Here is a 27,956-nt window from a genome sequence, read left to right on the forward strand (position 1 = left end):
CAGCGACAATGTTAAGTTTCCACTGGGGAAATTTAAATGAATTCTCACAGCTAAGATTGACCAGTTTAGGCCAAATCAGTTCCAGACTTTGGCAGGCCACAATGGAAAAGGATTTTGCTTTAGAAGATCCCCAACAGAGAACCCTGGTTGTCCATCTCCCAGCAAAGGCCAACTAACACCAGTAAACCTTAAGTTCTTGGCCTTTGTGAGTCATAGAGATGTAGATTAGCATAAAAAAGTTAGACGGTCGTAAGTGCATTCATATTTTTTATTAAAATATATACTTAAAAAAATGTGAATATAAAACACTTTGACAACATTCATTCACACAAGCTCAGTGTCTGCAGCATTACACGTGACACTTCTGTTTGATTTCAGTGTAATCTGCAGCTTCGCAAATTAAGCAAACTTCACACAAGCAAATGAAGTTGAATTGAACTACATCTCATACAGATGTAGAATTACTCCCCTGTTCCTCTGTAAGCTTTCAGTGCTGTAATGATAATGCTGCAATTATGTTTCAACAAGGGAGCACTTCACAAGATGTGTAGAGAGGCCGAGTCTGTGATGAAACATTTCTCCACTTACATTTAAATGTAGAAAATATAACTGAAAATCCCTCTATGTAAAGTCCTGTTAAAGAGACAGTTCAGACAAAAATGAACATTCTGATTCTTTACTCCTTGCTCTATTCCATACAGTCACCATGAATGAGAACCAAAGCTTTCAAGATTAAAAAATGCACTATAAAACAATCCATACTAACTTGTGTGTGGGATGTGCCCAAATCCCAATACCGTGTTCGGAAAGGAAATGACGTCTACAACGGAACCCCTAAAGGGAAGAAATACGAGATGAGAGGAAAAAATATATTTTCAAAATATTTTCAATAGTTGGGTAATTATACTGTAGGCTACATAAATTGCGGGCAAGCGGCTAACCATGTCCTTTTAGTGACTCCGTAGAACATGTCTTTCCAAATATAGATTCCCTATAAAGTGTTTTCACAATGCTTCATTAATTGGCCATATTGGTGGCACTCAATGTAAACAATGCCATTGAACTGAACAAAATTTTGCTGATTCTAGGCTGTACTCAGTCAGGAGAAACATTTTGAGTACAACAGACTGCCAAAAGTTATAACAAATCAAGGAGATCAGTGCAAAAAACTGTCTGAGGAACAAAAGACGTTTGTGGTTAGCCTAACTGAACCAGGATTTCCAGGGCAAGAATCTTGACAACATTTATGTTTGTTCTTATAATTTCTTATTAGGTAGGCAAAATATTAGTCTTAAAATTTAATTAATACTACTATATGTACCACTTATTAACTTTAGTTTGTCAAAATATTGTGCCCTTTCCTGCTTACTAAGTCCTCTCTATATGATTTAGCAGCTTCCACGGTTTTTTTTTTTTTTTCGTGGTTTAGACAGCTCTTGCAGTCTGCTAAACAATGTATTCAGTAGTACATTAACTGTACAATCAATGCTGTTGTTTACATCCGAATATCTTCAATATGGCGGCACATCCGGGTAAATGACCAAATTGTGGCATGAGTACAAACCCTCTATTCGGGCACAAAGTCAAACAATAGCTTTGTGTGAGATACACCCCAAAATTTTTCCTTCATTGGGCCAGTGAGTAGATTTTGGGAACTGCAAATCTGGGAATTCTAATCTGTGAATGAATCATTCAAACCAATTTTGTGAAGTGAATCAACCAATTCACTGAAAAGATTGCTGATTGATTCAAATTCTTTAAGACTGACTTAAATTTGTGCTCACACAAAACTATCAAATGACTTTGAACAACATGAAATTTGGGGCACGTTTATGATATTTTAATAATGTTTTTGTATGTTTTTTGAAGCTTGAAGTCTTCATTTCCCATTCACTTTAACTGAATAAAAAAGAGACTCAGAATTTTTCCTTTTGTGTTTCAACAAAGAAAAAACTAATATGGAGAAATGCTGAACTATTCTTAGGGGGTTTAAATTTTAAGAAACCTAGTTAATTTTCCTTTTTTTTTTCATGACGCCATGAAACCAAGAATGAAGCACAACATGATTTGTAATGTAGTATACAGGGAACAGGGAAGAGTCCTTTACAATCTGTTATAAGACGAAGGCAGTCTTGTCACTGTCCATGTATTTAAAGTCACAAAATCATCCATTTGTTTTACTCCTCAGTCAAGTTTTTTTTTTTTCTAAAGAACAAAAAACAAAATCACCATCACTTCTCCTATCAACACAAAATCACCTTACCACAACACCGTCCACGAAAAATTCCATCATAAAAGTGAAATTCAGCTTGCGTTGGTAGAAAACAAAAGAAAGAGGACTTGTGAAGTATCCTTTTCTCGTTCTTTCAAGTTATGCCTCAGAGCGTAGAGTGAGATCCGCGCGTACATACAGAGAATATGAATGTCATTGAGCGGCAGGGTAGTTGGCAACTCCCGTATCCTTCCCGATGTACATGTCAGCGAGCTTTTTAAACTGCGGGCCCCAGTTAGAGAGGTAATCATATTCATGGTCTCCCTCAGTCACAGAGGACTCCAGAGAGCTCAGTGACTCAGCGATTGATCCATTGCCCTCATAAGCATAAGTAGCGAGAGAGTCATAGGGAGGCGCGAAAGGGTCTGTGTCGTTTTCTTGCAGTCTGCTAATAATGAAGTCTCTGACATCTGCACACTCCTTCATGGGAGAAGGTCTGTGGTAGGGAAACAGCATCTCGGGGATAATGTCGCGCCGCAGCTTGTTGCTTTCTATCACCTCCGGGTGGCGCAGTGTGCCGATGTCAAAGGCCTGCGTGTCCTCCTCGCCGCCACCTTCATCGTTGTAGCTGACTACGTTATCCCTGACATCCTCTTTAGAGATGATCAGCGGTTCCTTCCTCCTCTGTTTCTTTAGAGCCGAGAACAGGACCACAATCACTGAGAAAGAGGGAAGAGATAAACCTTGGTCAGTGTTTGTTTGAGAACAAAATGGATCTTCCGGTGAAACTACAGAGTGCTCTGGTGAAGTATGCAGGACTTCTCCAATCATTTAGTCCACTTAAACCAGCATAGGCTCATTGGAAATATGTGCTTCTAGATAAATTTCTGCAAAACTGAAAAAAATGTACCCATATGTACACTTTGTGATTCACAACATTAAAAAATTTTTTTTCTGAATTTTGAGTGATTAAAAAAAAAAGAAAGAAATTACTTATTCAATACAAGACAACAGTATTAGTGTTAGTTTTGATATGTTATATTATACATTTTCAAACATTTGCAGCTCTCCTAAATACAGAGAAATACCATTAAACTGCAATAACACTAGACTGTGCTGAGAAAATTAACACTATTAAATATGTTTAAATGACATGTATTTTAACTTTGTAAGCTCTAAAATGCTAAAACTAAACTACTGAAAAATTTAAATAAAACAAAAACTGAAACTATAAAACTAGAAAGTGGAGGAGAAACTAACACTAAATGTGATGAAAACTAAACTAAATTAAAAAAGGCAAATTGCAAAAAAAAAAAAAAAAAAAAAATCCAAACTATAATAAGCCTGCCTTGAGTTATGAAGTGAATTATAAAAACCTATGGGCATAAACTCACTAAGCAGGATGAGGATGCAGAGTAGTATTGCCACTAGCGCCCCAGTGCTGAGGCCAGCAGAGAGCAGCAACGCGTCGACGCTGCAGGAACGCATGTTGCCGGTGGCGTCACAACTGCACACACGAATGGTCAACGTGCTGGTGCTGCTCTGGATGGGGTAGTCGCTGTCGGAGATAACTACTGGCAGATAGTAGACACTCATTTCACGCCTGTTAAATCCACTTCTTCTGGTCAGGATTCTGGCTGTGTTATCTTTGGGAGAGGTGGGGGTTAAGAGAACATTCAAACAGTCAGAGCTGAAGATATTATCTCATGCTGAGTCAAACAACAGCAAAATAAAGCTGTTTTTGTTGGTGCCAAAACAGAAAAGAAGATTAAACACATGCATTTTCCATGAGATTGAAGATTGAAACGTCAAAGGAAAGATTTATTCACCTTCATTATCAAAGATGGTGAAGTTTGGATTCATTGAACTCAAGCTGAATACAAATTTGTGACCCACAAGAGGATCGTCTGTGTCGATGGCACTGATAGTCTGTATGAGCTGGAATGGCAGACGGGATTTTAATATATGATTTTATATAAAAATCATTCATGTTTTTAGACAAAAATTGTCAAAAGCAAATATAGAGTATAAATACCTGCCCAGCTTTGACATTCTCACACACAAATGTCTCATAAATCATGGCAAATTCTGGTGCATTGTCATTCACATCCAAAACCTTTATCAAAACAGGAACACGGCTTCTTTGATGAGGGTTATCTAGAGGAATAATGTAAAGATTATCACAATGTAAAGCAGGCAGTATATATGTATGTGTGCGTGTGTGTGTGTGTGTGTGTGTGTGTGTGTGTGTGTGTGTGTGTGTGTGTGTGTGTCAGTGTGTGTGTGTATACACAGTGCTTTGCGAAAGTATTCATACCCCTTTGATTTCTTTCATATTTTGTTGCTGCCTAAACTACTTTTTTTCCCTCACATCAATCTACACTCTACCTTAAAAACATGTTTTTAACATCAAATTTATAAGAAAAATATTGATTCCATTGCATAAGTATTCATACCCTTATCTGGGACACTTGAAATTTAGCTCAGGAGCATCCATATTGCTTGTAGATGTTACTACACTTCGGGCAAATTCATTTGAATGGTTATGATATGGAAAGGCACACACATCTTAATAAAAGGTCTAACAGCTGAAAATGCATATCAGAGCAAAAGCTCTGAGGTAAAAAAAAAAAAAAATGCCTGTAGAGCTTAGAAATTGCATCAAGCCACACATCTGGGGAAAAGTAAAAAAAAAAAATCTGCTGCATTGAAGGTTCACAGAAGCATGTAGTCTCCATTAACCTTAATGGAAGAAGTTTGAAACAAGCAGAACTCTTCGTAGAACTGGCCTCCTGGCCAAACTAAACCATTTATGTAGAAAGGCTTTGGTTAGAGTGGTGACCAAGAACCTGATGGTCACTCTAGCTGAGCTCCATCATCATATCTGGAGATAGGAGAAACCTACAGAAGAACAAACATCACTGCAACACTCCACCGATCTGGTCTTTATGGCGGTGGTGTGGCCAAACTCAATCCTCTGCTCAGTGAAGGCCTATGAAAACACATTTGGAATTTGCAAAAAAGCACCAATGGACCCTCAGACTGTGAGAAACAAGATTCTCTGGTCTGAGGATCCTCAATTCCAAGCGTCATGTTTGAAGGAAACCAGGCACTGCTTATCACCTTAAGAGTAACATCTTCACAGTAATGCTGTGGGGCTGTTTTTCAGTGGCAGACACTGAGGGACTCGTCAGAGTAGAAGAAAAGCTCAATGTAGAATTCAGCATTTAGCATTCAGAACCTCAGACTGGGTGGAAGGTTTACCTTTCAACAGGACAATGACCCTAAGCACACAGAAAGAGTGGCTTATAGGCAACTCTGTGAATGTCTTTGAGTAGCCTAACCATAGCCTGGGCTTGAACCTAATCAAATATTCCTGGAGAAAACTGAAAATGTGCGTCTGCCTCATCCAACCTCACAGAGTTTGAAAGGTGAAGAGATGAGAAGAATGACAGATAATTACCAAATGATGATGAGCAAAGCTTGCAGCATCATACTGACAAAGACTTGAGGCTGTAATTGGTGCCAAAGGTGCTTTAACTAAGTATTGAGCAAAGACTGTGAATACTTATGTACATGTAATTTTTTAAAATAAATTTGCAAAGATTTCAAACAAACTTCTTTCACATTGTCGTTATGGGGCATTGTTTGTAGCATTGGTTGGAAAATAATGAATTTAATCTATTTTGGTATAAGGCTGTAACAACAAAATGTGAAAAAAAGTTAAGCACTGTGAATACTTTCCAGATGCACAGTATATGATGTGTCACCAGGCTATTTCTTTATGCATGCATTTACTTACTTATTTCACTGGCCAGGACTGAGATGTTGTGCCACTTTGACACTTCCCTGTCAAGAGACTTAAGAATTGTGATGGATCCATTCTTGGGGTCGATGTGGTAGAGTCTCTCCGGGTCTGTGTGTTGATCTATTGCATATCTATGGACAGGTTTAAGAAAGAAATAAAAATAACTGAAACAGTCACTGGCATTCCCTGAAGTTTGAAGAAGGGCTGGCATTGCATAGCAGTTATTTGGAACTAGATCAGATTAGACAAAGGCCAATGTTTTGTTTTATAGAACTGTTCATTAAGGAAGCTAATTTTCACTTCCAGGAGAAAAAAAAAAAAAAAAAAAAATATATATATATATATATATATATAAAAAGGTAATTGCCCCTTATAGTAATTTGTCATAATTATAACTTTATATTACCTAGCTATAACTTAAAAATATAATAAAACCTGTAATTAATCTACTTTAAATGAATTGTGACTTTATATTCCACAAGTTCTGCCTAATTTCTGAGCTTTTATTTTTAACATGGTGACTTTAAATTGTGACTTTCTCACATTAAATTGATTTCTTATTGTAAACTTTCTTTTATATTTGGTGTTTTTGTCTTGAATTTTGATAGGACAGTGTAGAGGAGACAGGAAGTGAAGTGGGAGAGAGAAAGGGGCGGCACCATAAAGGTCCTCAAGCCGGGATTCGAACTCGGGACGCTCATAGCGCAATATGCTGGCACACTGCCCACAAGGCTATTGGCGCCAACATAAGCTTTATTTTACATGGTAAATCTGCATTATTTTGTACCCATTCAGCATCACTTGATTTTTCTCAGAAGGTCTCAGAGCCAATAGTGGGCATTACTCCGACACTTAACCGTACTGTACAAAAACACTATTTTGTTTTAGTTTTCTTTGCTATCCACTAGGGGTGGAGCCGAACCCGAAAACGGTATTTGGAAAGGCACAAATAGTGTGTTTTTTACGAATGCTTATTTCGAACAAATACTTGTATTCGGGAACAAGAAAAACTTTATATCAAAATATAGACATTCAGGAGTCGGGGGGTGGGGGGTAAAAGAGGTGACAGACACAGGCTGCTACACACAGCAACAGAGATGGCTCAGCTGAGCGAAAAAAGACTTCACTGCATCACTATTTTTGTTGAATAGATTTTTGTACCTTAACTGGGTTCCAGAGGCAGTTTATAGCTTTTGGGAAGCAGAGATTGATCGGGAGAGTACTCCATTAGGGGCCGTTCATATGCGCGCACAAGTTCGTTATTTCAAATGTAGATGCACTCGTTTTTTCCAGGCGCGTCCGCGCCACATCGAGATAAATACATCTCAACTTTTCAGAATGCCACAAGCGCACGCAGGTCATGTGACAAGAACCAACCAATCAGCTTCACCCTTTCCCTTAATAACATTGAAAAAACAGCCAAGTTGGAGGAACAGCTTATCATATCTGTACAGGAATAACCATTTTTAAATAAATTTAATAGCAGAGCTACTGCAAGCGATTTTTAATGCTGGAAATCCATTTATGCTTTGCTGAAACTTCCCAGTCTTCATTGAGAGATCAGGTCATGGTTGCTTAGCAACGGCAGACGCCACGGGAAAGAAGTTCATTCAGAAGAAGAACAGTTCTTTGAAGTATTATTTGTTTTTATACTACAGGGCCGTTGAATGCTTGAATCTGATTGGCTGACGAACGTTCTAGAGGTGTGCATTATTTTCAGGGAAACGCATGGCGAACGTAGTTCCAGGCAGCTTTTGACCGCAGTACATGTCTATATCACTTCGCCACACGATTTCAGTTATTTCAAAGGTCCTTACAGCCCAAAACAGCAAAATAACCAAAAGCTACAGTGACACTGGCAAAACTAATACTTACGGTAAACAACAGGATAAAAACGACAGATTATGTCCATGTTTTTTTCCCACAATATTACGTTTTATTATGTACGGAAAGCACATACTCTATTTCTCTCGCTGTCTCTCACTCACAGACGCACACACATACAGTTAGCACTCACGTTAGCATTCGCGCTAATGTTGTTAGCGCATCTCTGACGATAAACATCTTAAAAACGACATGACAGTTCTCACGCGAGGTAACAACGGCGTGGTCTTGAAGAAAATGAACTTAAAGTTTAACTGTCAGTAGAGACGATGCTGCCAGTCACCTTTGAGAGACACAGACTTCACAGAGGTAATTTACGATCTTAAACTCTCTCCCCCTCTCTTGCCGTCCGTCTGCTTGTTTGTCGCTCTGTCTAAACTTCATTATTAACTGCATTAGTTTGCTATCAACGGCTCAAGCGTCGTTACTAGGTCTAAAATGACGTTTTGGAACTAGCAACGAAGCTGTTGGATGAGCTGCGTAAGAAATTAATCCTACTCACAATAGCGTTTTAAGGATAAAAATCGGACGAATGTCTTAAAATATATCATCTGATCGATGTCTTGAGGTGTGGTAACTGTAGTATAAGTGGAATAATTGACTTCGGGCCGTAGAATTCTACGAAAATAATGCACGCTTCGCGTCGTGACCGCATCACCACCTCGGGTGTGCATTATTTTCTAAGAATTCTACGGCCCGTCGTCAATTATTCCTTACTTATTCCATCTGTTCAGCGGTGGTGGGGTTCATAATGTTCACAATGGTATTTTATTAGTTGTTGGTTTAACCATGGATGAGGTAATGGCTGTTATGTTATTTTCTTTTCAATGACGTTCCTTGTTACATGTTCAAAAACATCAATCAATATTGCATATCCATAATTATTATAATGGATATAATTAAAGAATACTTACACTATAACTTAAATTAGAAGTGTAACGCACAAAAAAACAGGATTTTTACACCTATTTTGAATTTTACTCGAATACAAATACAAATACTTCCCCCCCTCAACAAATACAAATACAGATACAAATACTGGCTGCTTTGCACACCCCTACTATCCACTCATAATCCACTTTTACCATGCACCATCTGTCTATGTAGTGCTATGTTGTGCATATTCAAATTGTCCTTTTTTCACTGCATATAAATCTTTTTAATGTAAATGAGCCATTAATAGACTGATACTTATACACCAAACGTCAGCATTATCTGTGTTTGGGTACAATTTCTAGGCATCACAGCAGCAGCAATTCATCAAATGATAATCCAATAAAGTAGAAGAGCGTAAACTGAGCATGTATCCAAACACAGTTTGGATATATATTTTTTTGCAGTCGAGTGCATTTTTGTCATTTTAAAGAGTTGTTTCAGGCACTAGAACAACTCTTTCTCAGTGAAGTATGTCAGATTGCAGTAGTGTGCTGCATTTCTCACAGACTAGCCTGCAAGATTGGGAATTGTAGCATGCAAATTGCATTCAACAGATTTTTTTGGAGGCATGTTTGAGCTGTTATCTGATTTGCATAATTTATTTAGAGATTTGGGTGCAGTGCAGACAGCATGTGGAAATAAACAACCGTATGCTATCGTGGGTGCAAATCATTTTAGTGAATTCCCTGCAGTAACTGCTGAATAATTAAATATTTCAAATGCTCACTGGATTGGGTAATGTGTGGCATCAGGGTCCCAGGCTGAAATAGTTCCAATTGCTATTCCTTTCGGTGTGTCCTCATTGACCTCAAAGACGTACTGAGGCCTGCTGAAAACAGGAGGCTCATCCACATCTTTGGCCGTGACCTTGACGATGGCTGTGTCTAAGAATGGGCCCAGATCAGTGAAGTTGGGGTCCTGGTGTGTGTTAGTCACCTCCACTTTCACCGTGTAAACACGCTTGCTTTCATAGTCCATTTTCTGGATGGAAATCAAGAAGATTGTTTGTTTAATATAATAGTTATAAATCATATATATATATATATATATGATATATATATATTGACACAGGATTTTACCTTTTTGACAACGATAACGCCCTCTTGGGATATCTCATCTGTTATTATATCGAGATAGTCTTTGCCATCTCCATCTACAATTCTGTATTTCATTTCTGCATTTTCTCCCTCGTCACCATCATTGGCTTTGATTCGGCCCACAGTTGATCCGATTTCTGCTGACTCATAAGTGCTTAGGTGGTAAGAACCTTGAAAAGGAAAGAGGTTATATTCATTTCAACAATATTCAGCAATTTTATGACCTCTCTGGTTTTAATACTAAGCCCTTCATGCCTTTTAAAGTAAAAATTTACCCCATTTAATTACTTAATGCATTCTTAATGCGCAATACTAGATGTCTTTTCATTGGTGCGTGTAATTCTTGACAAAAAAAAAATGGCCTAAATAACTTTCTCTTCCTCTCAAAAGCCCTTTTTTCTGGTGTCACTTTGGCCATGCAAACGTTTTGCATAACTAAAATGTTAACCGATAGAATTTTAAAGCAGTTTTTTAGTGAACTCACATTTGTTTTAGTTCAATGTCATTTTTACAATTAGTTGTCTTACTCTACATTTCTCTGGTTCACAGTTCTATCACAGTTTAAGAAGTACAACATGACAAAAATATAATTTAAACATTCCTCTTGAATTTAAAGGATTAGTTCACTCCAGAATTAAACTTATCCCCATGCCATCCAAGATGTAAATGTCTTTGTTTCTTCAGTCAAAAAGAATTAAGGTTTCTGAGGAAAACATTCCAGGATTTTTGTCCATATAGTGGACTTCAATGGGAGCCAATGAGTTGATCATCTGGGCTCTACACAATCCCAGTCGAGGAATAAGGGTCTTATTTAGCGAAATGATGAGTCATCTAAAAAATAACATAAACTTATATACTTTTTAACCACAAATGCTTGTCTTGCACTAGCTTGACTTCACGAATATGTAGTCATGATGGAAAGGTCACGTGTGACGTAGACGGAAGTACTGACCCAGTGTTTACAAAGTGAACGTGCAAAGAAAGTCAAACGGCCTTTACAAAAAAAGGTAGAACAATGTTGGATGATTTAAAGATAGAGGAGAAAATGAGATAGAGTTTTTCGTCCTACCATATGTTTTTGAACCGAAGTACACAAGAACTAACCATGCCTGACCTTTCCACCATGATTTCTTAATGCGTGAAGTCATAGACGTACAACGCATAGCTAATGGTTACAAAAAGTATATTATTTTTTAGAAAACAGACCAATAGTTTCATTAGATAAGACCCTTATTTCTCAGCTGGGATAATCATTTAGAGCTCTTCGAAGCTGCATTGAAACTGCAATTTGGACCTTCAACCTGCTGATCCCTTTTGAAATCCTTGTTTTCTTCAAAATCTTAATTTCTTTTCAACTAAAGAAAGAAAGAAAGACATGAACATCCTGGATGACATGGGGGTGAGTAAATTATCAGCAAATGTCAATTCAGGAGTGAACTAATGCTTTAAAAGCATTTGTAATTTAGTGATATCTTACTGTAAGCAAAACGTGGTGGGCTGTCATTAACATCTGTAAGGGTGACGTTGACCATAGTGGTTCCAGACAGACCACCCATCTGTCCTGCCATGTCTTTGGCTTGTATAACCACCTGATACTCATTCCGCACTTCTCGATCCATGTTGGAAAGGGCTATTCTGACAATTCCTGCACAGAAAAACATAATATTGTAATATCAATAACAATGTTAATGTAACATCTCTCTATACACACATGATGTGTATATACTGTTGTGTATATATTAGTAATAAAAAATAGTCCTAAATCGTACCTATTTATTCATAAAGATCATTTTCATTTGTTATCATATATTCGTACTTTTTATTCAAAGCACATGTGCATATGTATTCATTTATCCACTAATTTTTCACAATTTAATGCAAGACAGCTATTTTGCAGTTTCAGGTAGCCTACTGCATCTTGATATTTTATCTAGTAATATATGTATTTGTTTTATAGCACTACTTTCGTAAAGGGTCAGTATTTTCCTTTCCTGTTTATACCTTCATCTTAATATTTTTCATCTGTAACCTTTATATTGCAACATTTATCAAACTTAACTTCCATTCTTCCCAGCAAAAGTAATAAAACAAGCCTAGCATAGTAATTTGTTCCATTTCAAAGTTTTACACCATTTCGTGTAAAACATATTCTAGTAGTAGCTGGATGTGTTAACCAGGCGCAGCAGCGTGTGATCTTTATGCTTCAGACATTCCACATAAAAAGTCACATCCCTGGCTCACTTTGTCAAATGGCCTCAGGCATACATCATAGTAGTATGTCAGCAGAGAATATGTTTTCAACAAAATGTTTGGAGGACTCACCGGTCTCGGGCTCCACAGAGAAGTAGGGCTGCCCTTGCAGGATGCTGTACACGAGTTTGGCGCTGTTCCCGTATGTGGCATCATCTGCATCAGTGGCATTGACTTCTATTACAAAAGTACCTATAAAAAAGAAAGAAAAAATTGTTTTAAGAGAGGAGAGCAAATGGAGATGTTTGATTAAAGGATTAGTTCATTTCCAGAATAAACATTTCCTGATAAGTTACTCACCTCCAAGTCATCCAAGATGTTCATGTCTTTCTTACTTCACTCGAAAAGAAATTAAGGTTTTTGAGGAAAATAATGCAGGATTTTTGACCATATAGTGGATTTCAATGGGAGTCAATGGGTTGAAGGTCAAAATTCCAGTTTCAGTGCAGCTTCAAAAGGCTCTACACAATCTTTTTTTTCTAAAAAAAAATAATCATGTTGGAAAGGTTAAGCACGGTTAATTCTTCGCCTGTGTACTTCGGTTTAAAAAGGTAGGGTAGGGCCCTCCAACTGCAAAGGGTGTTTGACTTTCTTTCCACGTTCATTTTGTAAACCATGGGTCAGTACTTCTGCCTTTTTTTTTTCTTTTTTTTTCTTTTTGGAAAATGACCAATCTTTTCGCTAGACGAGAAAATTATTTTCCCTTTGAAGCTGCATTGAAACTGCAATTTGGACCTTCAACCTGTTGGATCCCATTGAGGTCCACTATATGGAGAAAAATCCTTGATTGTTTCCTCAAAAACCTTAATTTCTTTTCGACTGAAGAAAGAAAGACATGCACATCTTGGATGACGTGGGAGTAAGTAAATTATGAGAAAAAAAAATATTCTGGAAGTGAGCTAATCCTTTAAGTCTCCTTCTATTTTATTCTGTGACCCAAAAAACATCTACAATGTAATAAAATGTCCTCAGATTTGCCAAAATACCAAAGTCTGTGATCAAAAATCAGCAACTTCACTATATTCTCTAATACTTCTCAGCAATTTTTTCCGAAACCTAAAAACATTAAATTTACTGACAAACTGCATGTCAATATTTATTTCTCCTTACAGACATTTTAGGATAAGCATCTGAGACAAGTCAATATTTCAATCAACCATAATTGAGAACATAACTGAGTCTGCAGAACTATGAAAGACCAATCTCTGAGCAATAAAAATTCCTCTGGGTAGCAGTGGAGAAGATACAGTCACTTTAATATTAAAATTAAACCGATTAGCGTTTATATAAGACTTTTTTGAGGGAGGGATTGTGTTTGGAAATACATTTATAGAATATTAAATTTCCCAAATGTGAAGAACCAAGCTCTAAATAAATTTATTATCAAGGGGTACAGTCATGAAAAGAAAACAAATAGTCGGGTCGTTGTTTTGTTTTCAGAACTGAATTATTAGAATTCATTATGGTTCAAAAGCTACAGTGCCTCTAACCTAGATTTACCACCATTCCTTAAATTGGAGAACACAGATGGAATTGGTTTTGTCCTAGGGTTTTGTGTCAGAGGGTAATGAGTGCTTCATAATATGATGACACTTTCCCCTTGATTGAGGGCAATAATTTCATAAATAAGATGTACAGTCCCTTATATTAGATTCCAGCTGAACATGAGAACCCATATCAGAGAAGGAAAAGCATCATTAGATTTTCTTTGGGGAGACGATATCAAACAGACTGCTTCACTGCTTGAGGACTGACTTGATTGGAAACGGGATAACCAGAGGTTATTATGATATTACTGAGAAGCAGCATGAATCTCCTGAATATTCATGCGCTGTGAATATGTATGGTGCAGTGTCACTGCTAGCACAGAGCCACTGATTGTGTGAGACAGTGGTGATAGATGATGTGCGAATGGGAATTAGATGTAAATAGAAAATGTGATAAGATGAGCAAATAGAATCTCTTCCATCAGGCACTACATCAGGACTCAAGAGAGCTAGTGCCTTGCGGGCACTGGTTTTAGTGTTTACATATATTTGCATTTGACTACCTGCAGCACATATTATTAAATGTACATTTCTAGAAAACTACTACATTTAGATAATATGGTTATTTCTGGTTATTAATAGAGCCACAGTATTACTCTTATTTGCTATTCATTTATTTATTTATTTATTTATTTTTACTTATGTGGCAGAAAACACCAAATAATAAATAGAAAAGTGCCAGTGTTTTTCTTTGCATTTTTATTCTAGTTTTTTAATGGTCTCTTGACCTCTTGACAGCATCAAGTTCCCCAGTCTGAACAAAGTGTTTTATAACTTATAACTTTCATAACTTATGTGGAACTCAACATTTATTTGTCATTTTCTATTCATTTTTTTAGTTTAGGGACGCACAAAAAATAAATAAACAAATAAATAAATAAATAAAAATAATAAAATAAAATAAAAATCATGCAATGTTGAGTAACTATAGGTCAAAACATTTAAGCCTTAAATCAAAGCCAAAAAAAGTTTCTGTCAAACTCTAACTCCATTTTGTCTAAATCCTTGCCTAGTAATGTTAACGTGATAAAGACTTAAATCAAAGCCTTGATCAAAGACTTAAATCAAAGCCAAAACCTTCATAACACAAGTCTAACTCACTTTTTTCTAAATCCTCACCTGAGGAGCATGACAGGTCAACAAGTTAAAGACATAAATCAAAGCCAAAACAGCCATTACTTAAAAAAAACAACAACAACACTTAAAAAGACATGATAAAGACTTGAATCAAACCCAAAACAGCCCTAATAAAAAAAAAAAAAAAAAAAAAAATCAAAACAAAACAGGATAAATAACTAAATCAAAGCTGAAATAAAACAAACAAACAAAACGTTGTGAAAAGTCTAGCTCTCTGTTGTCTAAATGTTTGGCTCCATAACACTACATGCTCCAAAGACTTGTCAAATGAAGAAGAAGAAAAAAATACAGTCTAGAAACCAATAGCACTGAGGCATCCTTGACCTTAAAAACACTGCAGTGACAGGAATATCACACTCTGCTGCAGTATTCCAGCATGACAGTAAATGCACTTCAAATAACAACACTGGGAGAAAAAGTAATTTTCATTCACTCACCGACGTCTGACATTTCAGGTACACTGGCAGAGTAGACAGCCTTGGTAAATTTGGGCTCATTGTCATTGATGTCATGTATCTTGACAATGAATTCAGTGGCAGGCTCCAGAGGGAGGCCGGTGATCTTGTTGAAAGCTTGGGCCTGCAGTGTGTAAGAGGCCTTTTCCTCTCTGTCCAGTCTCTGTGTAGCATGTAAATCCCCAGACTTCTCATCGATACGAAAAATTGTGCCTGCTCCTTCCCCAGAGAGAACGTATCTGGCAGTTCCATCCCCTCTGTCTTTGTCTGAGCGAAGCTGCATGGACAGAAAGCAGACTATGAATTCACCCAAGTTTTTTGTCGCAATGCACAGACTTGATATTTGGCACCTCATTTGTGGATATTTTCAAATCAAACACTAGTAGAGAATCATAAAGCCCTTCCTTCAGCAAAATGTTAATATGATATGCTGTCATGTTTTATTAACCAGTGGACTTCAGCTAGACTTGTTTTCAATCATGGTTAGCAGCTTAGAAGAATCATCTTTTGGAGGGAAAGCTCTCTAGGGACAATAGAAACACATAAAAGCCACAGTCTTAAGAGTGCAAGTCTTCAGAACATATTACATTAAATACTAATGAAGCTTTTAGTCGGTTTTCACCACTGCATTTTCATTGCATTTCCATTTGCATTTCTAAAAATACAAAATGTTCCTAGGCCTTTTAGAACATGATTGATTTTCATGACTTTTCATTTCAGTAGTGATAATACTAATCAGAATTGTATTCATTGCCATCTTTGTTCTCACTGTCAACCTGACACTTAGCATAAACTCACAAAACTGGATCTCATCACTGTCCCCTATATAGTATTACATTAAAATTGACCAATGTTAGAAACCTAATCACTAATGCCTTTTTGGCCATTTTCTTAATAAAACTCTGTTAGCATGTTTGACTTCTTGAAATGATGTGATAGTAATGAGATTTGGGGGGGGGGGGGGGGGGGGGAGACTAGCAGTGAATAAATGTTAGATTTGCAAAACAAACTGTTTGTAAAATAATACAATCCCAGGTGAAAAAAGTGCACTTCCATAATGTACTTAAAGTGCTCTATTTTCATACTTCATATACTAAAAATGATTCTTTAGTACTTCATAAGATAAACATAAGATCATCTAAGTGTACTCAAATAGTGCTATTTTGGGACACCATGAATATGAACAAAAAAAATTAGTGCATGAAAACACTTTAAAGTACATTATGGAAGTGCACTTTTTTCCACTTGGGATACTTTTTTCTTGTAAAATAAAATGTGAAATTATGGGGGAAAAGTGTGAACTAGAATTTTCCTGCTTTTTATTATTTAATTTCATTATAAAGTAAAGTTTTAAAGTCTGCATATAAAAACAAGTCTTAAAATAGAAACTTTTTCAATTCAGCCCTCTTAAATATTAGGTAAAAGCCATTAAAAAAGACACAATCCTTTTCCTTTAAAATCTTAGTAGGGGACAGAAAAGTTCCTCTAATTGAAGAATCACCCTGATACATCCTGCTGGTTAGGTCATTCATTTTCCCTTAAATGAGTTTATTTGCCCTAAAGCTGTCCAACTGTCACCGTCTGATGCTTAATTAAATTTTAACCAGTGGGATGAGACTATATGGGTTCTAACAGGCTTCAATGAATTTTAAAAAATTGAATAAGCAGGTGTTTCATGCGTTTATGTGTGCAGATACAAGTCTAGCATCTGGTCAGAGTCATGGCCATTTAATGCATTTATCCTGGGCTCTAAAGGCTGTTTTTAGAAAGAGCTAGTGGTCTGATTCCACCAGCTGACCCTTCAAACACACTCAGCAGGATCTCATGACAAACACTTTATGTTATCCACACTGACTGATAGAGAGGGCAAATGAAAGACGTAGGAAAACCTCACAAAGCAGAACGTTACAAAAGCAGCTATTTATTTGGCCTAACAAAAAAGCTGTGTTCTCACTCACACCGTCCCTAAACAGCGTACACTGCACGCTACACACTCAGCATACTCAAAACCCCTCAATTTAGTACTTCTAAACCTTTATGAATCTTTTGTTTCGATTTAAAGTGAATTCATATTATATAGATAATTAAACTTAAATAATGTTTTACTGTTTTTTACTGATTACACTTTGTAGGTTACACTTCGTTGCATTTGTAGCCTGTGGAAATAACCAGCGGACGTCTTTGCGTAAAAAGTTTTGAAACAGTGAATCGCAAATTAATTTCCAATGCGATTCATTCAATTGATTGAAGCCTCGCTTATACCATCGCAACGGTTCATTTCAGCACGACCGCGAAGCCTTTTCTGCAACGAAAAGGGACAGCAATAAACTGCGATGCATAGACTTACATTGAAACAGAATCCGAAGTCACTATTATTGCACAGGTGAGTGGCATCTTGCGTGTTGCATTCTGAGTTTAGCCAAACCCGTCTGTGAGCTGACTGCATTCAGAACTCGGTTTAACAAAATAGCTAATTGCATTTAAACGGCAAAATAATCAATAATGAATTCATCATACTCGTTTTAGAATCGAATCATGAATCCGATGAATCTCAGAATTCAATCGAATTGTCATTATATCCAATACAGCTGAGCAGCTAAAGTGAAATCACAAGATTAATACCTGAATACACATATTGAACCCTTTATTCTTGTACACAGCATTAAATGATGGCTAAATTTATCTCCTGACTTCCCTGTCAAGAGCTGTATCACTTCATTTTGCCATTTGTTTACATTCTATCTCATTCTTAACATAAAAGTGAACGTGACCATTTGTGAATTAAAGTCCCTGTGAAATCAAAATTGAAGTTTTTTTTCCGGCTCTTAGTATTAATATGCTAGCCTTATCTATCAGCTAATGTGTTTAAAACCAGTGACAAAATTCGCATTTACAAGATAGCAGTGATGAGAATAATGGCGTTATAAATATATGGCGTTACTAACGGCATTACCAATATTGCCAACTTTTTTCAATGGAAAGTAGCTAAACCCTGCTAGAAAAGTCGCCAAATGTCGCTAAATGACGTCATACGTTAATTAGCATATTTATGACGTCAGTGCGTTGTGTTGTCCTGCCAAATTCTCAATAAAATGGATTGACATATTTCATAGATATATTAATATATTTTACGGTTTCTTTTGTCAGACAACGGGGTAAATATGAAATAGTGACTGAAACGCAGCTCATTAAGACTACATAACCAGCTCTCGAAGATAATAATCTACACTAAAATCCTCATAATAACGACATTGTCTAATGAAATCAAATACACATACGATTAAGACAATGGCTGTGCTGTGATTTCGGCTATACTTGCATGTATAATAGAGTTAGAAGCAACAGAATATCATTTTTTATCTGAAAGTGCTGCTCCTCTGCCGCTTACTGAACAGAGCAGACGCAGAGAGAGAGAAAGAGAGAGAGAGCACGCATGCTGGGAAAGCACGACCTCACGCTTAATAAAAACTTAATAAAAAACTAAATAAGGTTTGTCCAAGAAGTCGCTAGATTTGTCGCTAGGCGCTTTTTTGGAAAAAAGTCGCTAAGGGGGTCTGAAAAGTCACTAAATCTAGCGACAAAGTCGCTAAGTTGGCAACACTGGGCATTACTTTTTTCAGTAACAAGTAATCAAACAAATTACTCTTTCCCGAATAGAATGCTGTTACCGTTACTGACAACAAAATGCAGCATTGCTATAATTTTTCACATTGCAATCTTCTTGAAGTAAATTCTGGCTTATTCCTCACAGCGCGTCTTCTTCCAGAAATGAAAAGTAGCCAAGATAAACTTGATGAATATTCATGTTTGTTTGTTTATGGAGGTGATTTTACGTACATGTCCATGCGTCTCATGTGGATCTAAAAAAAAAAATTGAAAAGAGGAGCTGCTCGTGGGCTTGATTACATTAGAGATTAGTTTAGATGGGAAAAACTGGAGCTTGCGTTGGTATCATACGGATTACTTTATCAGAGAATATTTGTTTTTGACGTGACTCAAAAGTAGATGTTTCAAGCTTTCTGTACTTAAATTTCTAATGTTGTTTCAATTTATGTTTCCATGCAGAGAGGTGACGGAGACTTCAGAGAGCGCACCCTATTTATTTAATTTATTTTACAAAAGCACACCGTTTTCTTGTTATTATTACCATAGACAAAAGTAGAGGAGTACAATTTTTTGTTATTTTCGTGGTCATCAAGAAAAAACATAGAGTTTAACAGTGTTGCTGTGGGATATTTTTCATGTCCGCAGATTGAAGTGAATAATGTGAAATTTAGTCCCTGGAAGGTGTCTCTCACATTGTCCCACAGCAACATTACCAGATTAGTGTACAATGTTTTATTCATTTACCATTTTTAATATTGGGGGCATCCAAGCTATTTGACATATTTGATTTTTTTTTTTTTTTTTTTTTTTTTTTTTAAGTAACACAGTACAGTAGTTACTTTCCCTGGTAATTAGTTACTTTTATAATGATGTAACTCAGGTACTAACTCAGTTACTATTTGTGAGAAGTAACTAGTAACTATAACTAATTACTTTTTTTAAAGTAACGTGCCCAACACCGCATTCAAAACACTCTCTGACTTTTGCCAATATGGTTCAGCGATTTTGATGACATCATCCTGCACTTTAGCTTCTGTCCAATCAAGTGCTCTCTAGAATCCGAAGCATCCCGCCCCCTACACTATAAATAGACGCTAAAGCTGCGGCTAAAACTGGTCCTTGTTCACTGAGTTAGTATTTTCTGTATGGTGAATGGCATATGGTGAATGAATATTGCATGAATATAGCCTATAGGGAAAGGGAATGATTCAGACAGTGTAAATATGCATTCCGTTGGGGCGAATGAAATTTGGTTTCGCTTTGTGTCACATGAACCGCTGTAGCGTGCACACACAGTCTGCTCTAGTCCAATGACATAATGGCACGGAGTGAATCATATGCACAAGATGATGCAGACCACAAAATGTCTCGGACCCATTAGAATTGTACACAAAATGGTATGATTCATAGCGAAATGGATGGGATTGTGGCTGTCATACGCTATCCAATGCGGCTTTACCGAGCCCAACTGCTCTAGCCCAAGCTTTGATATAAACCAAACGACATTGGCTATTTTAAAAAGGGGGCAGGACTGCTTGATATGTCCAACCCTGTCTTATGTTTCAGTTGAAATTACGTCAATACATAGAATAACGCTGCATGTTTCAAAGCACTTCAGTGGATTTTTAAATGTGTGCTGCTTCCGGTGTTAGCCACTTCCAGGTACTTGTGGCTGTACAAAACAGCTCTTTATGCTGCTTGATATTGCAAAATCAGAATCAGAAGATTCAGAATCAGAATCAGAATCAAAATGGTATTGTTGTAATATTTTAATTTATTGTCGCAATAATAAACACAACATCAATGCATTGTTTAAATCAGAAACACTGCACTTTATTATTTATGTATACTGGCTTATTCTGCCCTCCAAAGGCAAAGTGCAGTAACTACGCCAACACTGAAACTGAGAAAAATGCCTTTAAAGTTTTTACACCAGCTAGTCAAACATGTTGACACTCTCGTTTCTCTGAAACAGGACAAAACTGAAGCAGGAGACTTTGCCACAAGACAAAACAATTGTCACAAAGTCCATTTTAAGCCTTAACTCAATTTTGACCAAATGTGTAGTTACTGTGCTTTGCCTTTGGAGGGCAGTATTCATAAAATATACTCTACTTTCACTTTGAAAAATAAGGTGGACTTGCTCCCTGTGATTGAAATTTGACTTATAGCCAAGTACACTATCAAAGGCACTAAGTCTATCATGCCTAAAGTTCAGAAAAAGATGTTTCAAGTAACCTTTTGACCAAGTTTTGCATATGTACTCTTTTATGGTGCCATTATTTATCAGTATGTGCTATATGCTAAACAAGAATTATATATTGATGGAAATAAACACCTCTTTGTCGTAAATGTTTTCTGTACGTATACAATGCAGTCAGTGTTTTAATAACAGGGACTGTGCTGCTGAATGTCAGTATGGACTCCTCTTTCATGTTTAATGTGGCATAAATATAGCATGCCTCTGAACTGCAGCTTGATGAATTGCAGTCCCTTCCTTCACACAGCCACTGCAGATGGGTTGGAAGTCAATGGGGGGGAATGAAAAAGAGTGAGTGAAATAGCCCATAATTGTTGATTCCTGTCAGGTCTCTGCGGAGCCACTTTGTCCTGGAAATGAGAGCGGTAAAAAACTAAACCCTGGTACAAAGTATTCTGTCTCAAAACGACTCTCTCCCACTCTCGTTCACTTTCTGTCTCTCTGCCTCTGTGAATATTCATGCCGCAGTGAGTGTGTAATTCATATTTGTACTACTTTATGTTCTTTGATGATGGCATCAAGTTTTTCAAAGTGCCTGCCACACAGAGCCGTGTTCAAATCCAGTGTCAAACCCTATAAAGCTCAGGAAAACGAAAGAGGAATGCAAAAATCAGGCATTTGCATCTCCTCCAGGCCTTGTTTTGCCAGACGAGAAGGCTCGTTTCTGGGCCGGCCTGCTTTATCGTGGACACTCACCTTGCCGACGTACTGATAGTTACTTCCTGTGTATTCCTCTGACAGGAAGAACTGCCTCCACATCCAGTCCCTTTTGGATCTGTGCAGCACCAATTTATCTCCTTTCATCAGATGGTTCCAGTGAAAGAGATTCCCATCACTCCCCTCTAGCAATATGACTGGAGAGCTCAGGTGCGGAAAGACCAGTGGAAGCAGCCAGAGGAAGTGATTCATTATCATTGCTGCCAATCGATCGGCACGACGACAGCGACTCCTTATGAATAAGCTAAGAAGGGAGGGCAGTGCTGAATTGAAAGCGATGTAGATGGCAACATCAGCAACCCTGACATTGTAGAATCGCCTTTGATCCTCCTTTGATTCCCTATAAAAAATAATCAAAGCAAAAAGTTACAGTGTGTTGGAGGTCATTGCAGCCCTTGTCAAGATGCAACACCCGTTTCTTACACTGTAATCCCTTTGTTGTTGGCGGAGTATATCCCACAGGGCCCTCACGCTGTATTCTATTCACAGAAGATCAAACATGTAGCCTCACACAAAACCTTGCTTATAACGTGCCCGTGCAATTAACAGAAATGCCTGCATCGGTAAACACAACTAAGATGGCATAGTACTCCAGGTCTGGGTTACGGTCAGGGCAGACTGTTATCTGTGAAGCGAAAATTCTCTGTTATCTATGACTCTGATGATGAATAAAAAAAAAAAAACTACATACAGATAATTAGTATTTAATGGTATTTCTGTCATGACAACTCTCTGAAAAGTTTAACATGGTAATGGATATGATAGTGTTAATGTATTTGGTTTTGGCAGAATCTAGATCTGCTACGCTGCTTCTGAATTGCTGCTGCTGTTGGTTATTGCTGTAGTTGTAGATTATTGCTGCTGCAAGCAAGTACAGGAACTTGCTTCTGCCAAAGCATATGGCAATACGGCGTTGTGAGTATTTAAGACATACTTCTGCTGCACAAATAGCATAAAATAACCCTAGCAGGTGGAACTGGGGAAGGTGGAGGGTTTCAGAGGATCTCTGAAAGCACACTGCGAAATGCCTAAGTGAATGCTACCAGCTATTTAAACGTAAAGCTGCAAGTTTATTGGTTGCGTACACAACGTTAGCCAATCAGCTTGTGCCAAGTCATATAACTCTGTGGTATAATCAATTACGTTAAGGACCCGTCAGCCTGTATTAACTCAGACATGTTAGGTTTGGAACAAGATTAGAGTGAGTAATGACAGACTTTTCATTTTTGGGTGAACTATTCTTTTAAGTTCAGGGTTTAGGTTCAAATTAAGGGTTAGTAGGCAATCAGTATTGTGTGATAAGCAGTATCTATGCTGGTTAAAACACTGGTTTGGGGTAAAAAAAAAAAAAAAACAGAAATGATGAACCATATGCACTAGCTTGGCACCTTCTGTAGGTTACGTGATGATCTGTAGGAAATGCTTAATTATATTTTATCAAAAATTTTCTCTGCATGCCTGACTATCAAGTAACTATATAATTAGGCTAATGGGAAACTAAAAATATGATGGGACTTTTACAACCCAGTCTGTCATGGTGACACAGACCAATTATTTCCAGCACAACCTCTAACTGTTATTCGGTCGAGACCCTCAGCATCATTATCGATCGAGATAACGTTCGCATCTCATGTGATTTATTTATTTTTTTTTTCTTTTTCTGCAGTCACAAACAATGATTAAAACAAAGTCTGCAAGTGAATGAAGTGACAACCCTTATTCACAAATTGATTCTCCAATGTCATCTTCTTATTCCCTTGTCCTCTTAATACGTTCCACATCCAAATCGATTTCCAGGGGGAGTACTATAGTACGGGTGTTATAGCTACATCAGAGCTGAGAGAAATCAACGTACGTAGCGGGATCAATAGCAGACCTTGATTATATGTCACTGAATGACTAGGGTTGGATTCAAATGCTGGTCACACGACCTAAAAGCTCTTGCTTGCTGCCTCAAATAGTGCTTGCTGCTGGCAGAGTGGTCTGCCGCTGTGTTTATTCCTGAGCTTTCAGGCTGAGTGTTTAAGCATGACAGCCGATGTGCGATACATTCAATTAACTGGGACTAAGTGAAACATTACTCACCTCCTTTTCACCTTTTAGAGAGGATTTTTCACGAGCATCTCCTTAAATGTAGCAAACAGAGTTTTAATGTTGCTAAATGCTTGAATGCCTGTCCCGAGATATATTTAACGCCACTATTACATTTCCGAACCGCTGTAAGCAAACACATCACTGTTCAAACATGGCCAACAGGCTCTAATTTAGCTTTCAGGTTACATGGCTACATACCAAATAAATAAATAAATAAATAAATAAATAAATAAACATGTATACAGTACATATTGATTTGAGCTGAAATAATTTTATGCCATAACTTGCTCTAAGAAAAAAAGCCCATTACAATCAGCCTAGCAACAATATTGTAGTAACATTAATACTAAAATCCTCTGAGGTTATTTTCATTACAAACAATAACTGTTTTCCCATATGGATTATAATTTTTATGAACCAATCCAAATGAGGTGAATTAAAATAATTGTGAACTTTGAAATGTATTTGAAAAGATCTACAATCCCATGAAGTTTCGCAAACACTATGGAAATAAAATCAATGAATATAAAATTTGACTTTTACATCATTTGCGGTGCTTCTGGGAAATGGACGAGTGCACTTTATAGAATCATGAGTAATCTAGTTTTTCCAGGAATTCAGGTTAAACACCATCATTTAAAAATACATTTTGCATTCTGATTTATTTATAAAGCGCGTTCAAAAACAACTATGGTTGACCAAAGTGCTATACATAAAGTAGTATACAAATGCAGTTACAAAAGGTTAAAAGCACAAAAGAAAGGCGTTTTTAACATGGATATGCAATCAGAAAAAAATAAGTTGAAATGATGGGCTTCAACAAAAGCATATACCATCGATTAACAACCTTGTAGCACAAAATAGGTCTCAAAATAGGTCAAAAAGGTTTACAAGTTATTGTTGTTTAAAACACAGCTCTCTTGTATTGAAAATGAATAGGATTTTTAGTTTCCAAACCGACTTTGACTCTGAATGCCACGGCTGACCAATCAAAATCAAGTATTCCAGAGCACCCTTCACTGCTGACCTCAAACATCTCTGAAAATTCATCACATTCCAGCGTCCTTTGTTTTTCTTCAGAATAATTTCGAATCTACCAATTTTCCTGTCAATAGGAAAGGAATTTTCACTTAAATACCTTTCCAGTTGAACATTTCTGCAAAGGTGATGTCGCATTCATCATTCAGCATGACAACAGTGGCCATATAGCTGTCTAAATATCTTTGTGACGCTTTAATATCGTTTAATGAAGTGCTGTGTATTTCCTAGTTAATTCCCAGCCTTGCCCCTGGCTGGCATAAAAACCATTTCTGTTTTGTAACATGTAATCCACTTTGATTATTATTATGATTAAATGCTGCAGTTATAATTTAAACTCTTTCCATGAACCTTATTAGAATATTAATCCTAGATGTGCGCCGCATAATAAGCAGCCTTTGACATCTCATGAATTTTAAGGTATAAGTGGTCAGTGATTTGGCCGGGGAAAGAGAGAGATGGGCATTAGATACACTCTCGGGATGTGCCATATATCACCTATTAATTAGAGAATTAGCATTAATGCCCGCAGCTCCAAGTCAAGTACGCTTAGTCCTTGTATCTAAGCTATCATGGATCCAAATCTGGGCTCCCTAATGACATATTATATCTTGTTTTTCCCCATTTTGCCTGAATTCTGCTGCTATCCAGGTGAGTATGTAAATCTAATGCAGATTTCAGTGCCCGTGACCGTCCTTGCCTTATGTACAGCAGCTTGAATCACCTACACAATTGCATATATTTAAGCGCTGGTGAGAAGCATTTACATTTAAGGCACTCTTATCCAGTGCTTTAGCATTTGACACCAACTCAACAAGCCACAGATGCAACAGTTACCACTTGGGGGAGCCCAAGACCTTTTTCTCTCCTCTCCTCCCTGTATGAATCTCCCCATCACTCCATCCCTCATGCTGGACGGCTCTCACAGCTGGCCTCTCCCTTGCAATATTAATGCCCTGTCTTCTTTGTTTTGAAACTTTGGTACAGATCAGATATGCACCATGTTGATTGCCTGCCTGGAGGATCGGCTTTGATTCTGCCAGGTTCACAGACTCAAGGCAATCATTTACACCCTGAGTTATTAGACAGAACACTTTCTCTGATTTCGTGTGGCTCTGAGGATCTAATGAATTCAAAAGTGAGCTTCGGCAGGAGCTGACGGAGGTCTTGTCTGATTAAAAAAATTATGTGTGTTGTCAGAGAAGGGCAAAGAGGAAGGGAGGGCTGCGGATACTGGAAATGCTATGGGTTTAACTGGTGGCTAGAATTCAGACGGATATGAGATGAACAGTCCTTGACCTCCTAAAATGCTTTTTTATAGGTCACTTCCTTAGGTCACGGCGTAAATATGATTACAGCACCTCCCTGAAAAGAAATACATTGGTTGGATCTTTCACCTCATTATGAGGCAAATTGCCTCGCATTTGGAGGCAGAAAGAAATAGAGGGAGATGATATCAGAAGACAGAAACGGAAAGAGAGTGAGCTTCCCTGAGTGGAAGCATGTGGGGCTTTATCTCGTGATTTATCTCAGCGTTGAAAGGCAATTATACATGTGACACTGGCTCAGAGGAAGTGTGCGCTTTAATTTGTGTGAAACAGTCATGCCATTATGTGTTCACGTCAGATGTATAAATCACAGTCTGCATATATTGGCTGAGTTCAGAAGCACAGCTGAAAATCAGATCTAAAGTCTAGCAAGAATGGTTTACATTGTCAATAAGAAAGGGCGGTTTTTAGGTACACAGACAAGAATCGATTGGTATTGGTGAAACAGCACTGAAAGTGATTTGTCTACAGTCTCAGCCTTGCATTTAACTTCCACAGTCACAAGTGGTATAAACAACTGACATGAAAGCTGGAAAACGCTTATGGATATCCTACATGAACACTTTCAAACACAGGGCGCTGCTTACGCAGGTTTAGTGTTACAGCTTTGCCAACATACTACAGAATCTGCACCACTTTAGCTAAAACCCCGGGTTAAGGATCACAAACAGAGACAGTGGTGCATGAAAGCAATTTCCCTTCGTCGGCTGTGATATGTTTCATGTCAAGGATCAAACAAGCACGCAGACCTCTAAGCACGTGTGCACACCTCCTTGTAAAAAGCGACGGCGTGATTAAACGCATAGAGATAGAGGGAGCATTTTAGAAACTTCAGCTGCAGTCATGACTCCCGTGGGTGGTAAAGTTTAACTAGACTAGACACTTTGTTTACATATACGTAAATGTATTAGATTTAATATATAATTTTAATATTATATATATATATATATATACATACATACATATATATACACACACACACACACACATAAATTAAATTACTTATAATAATGCATGTATCAGTTATAGATAGATAGATAGATAGATAGATAGATAGATAGATAGATAGATAGATAGATAGATAGATAGATAGATAGATAGATAGATAGATAGATAGATAGATAGATAGATAGATAGATAGACTACAAATGTCCAAATAAAGAGCAGATGACTGGCATTTCATGCAAGATTATATGATCTGGCAAGTCTGTGGCATTATGACAGAGGGCAAAAGCCATTTAAATCTATTACATTAAAAATCCAATCCATTATGAGGTTGTTACCATGGAAAAACGTAATTCCATGCAGAAGGAAGCATTCGGAAGTATTTTGATTTAGATTTGAGTTTTGCCTGTTGTCAGTTCCACAGCAACAATTTCAAACTAGTAATAAAATTGCAACGCTCTTTCCATGCTATTTAGATTAGCTGGCGTTATCTGAAGAGTAAGAAGCATAAGGCTCTTACCTTAACAAAACAGACTCCTGTGCTCTTCTGAGAGCATGTCATCCTCATGGAAGTACGACGCTGGCTTCTGTACTCGCCTCTTGGCAGCGCTCAGATTCCAAGACTGACTACAGTTGTGTGTG

The 27,956-nt window shown here is 37.4% G+C and overlaps 1 protein-coding gene across 1 annotated transcript; it reads right to left on the reverse strand.

Moving 5' to 3' along the window:
• Positions 1-314: 314 nt before the first annotated feature.
• Positions 315-27,956, reverse strand: cdh10a (cadherin 10, type 2a (T2-cadherin)). Its single transcript, XM_073848476.1, has 12 exons — positions 27,835-27,956; positions 21,889-22,249; positions 15,309-15,603; positions 12,260-12,379; positions 11,415-11,582; positions 9,920-10,107; positions 9,568-9,821; positions 6,015-6,151; positions 4,248-4,369; positions 4,042-4,150; positions 3,607-3,858; positions 315-2,931 (listed from the first exon to the last, which is right to left on the reverse strand). The coding sequence occupies exons 2-12, from the start codon at positions 22,105-22,107 to the stop codon at positions 2,426-2,428; spliced, it is 2,370 nt and encodes a 789-aa protein (XP_073704577.1). The 5' UTR covers positions 22,108-22,249; positions 27,835-27,956; the 3' UTR covers positions 315-2,425.

The sequence above is a fragment of the Garra rufa genome, chromosome 10 (assembly GCF_049309525.1).
Source record: "Garra rufa chromosome 10, GarRuf1.0, whole genome shotgun sequence".
Classification (NCBI taxonomy): Eukaryota; Metazoa; Chordata; class Actinopteri; order Cypriniformes; family Cyprinidae; genus Garra; species Garra rufa.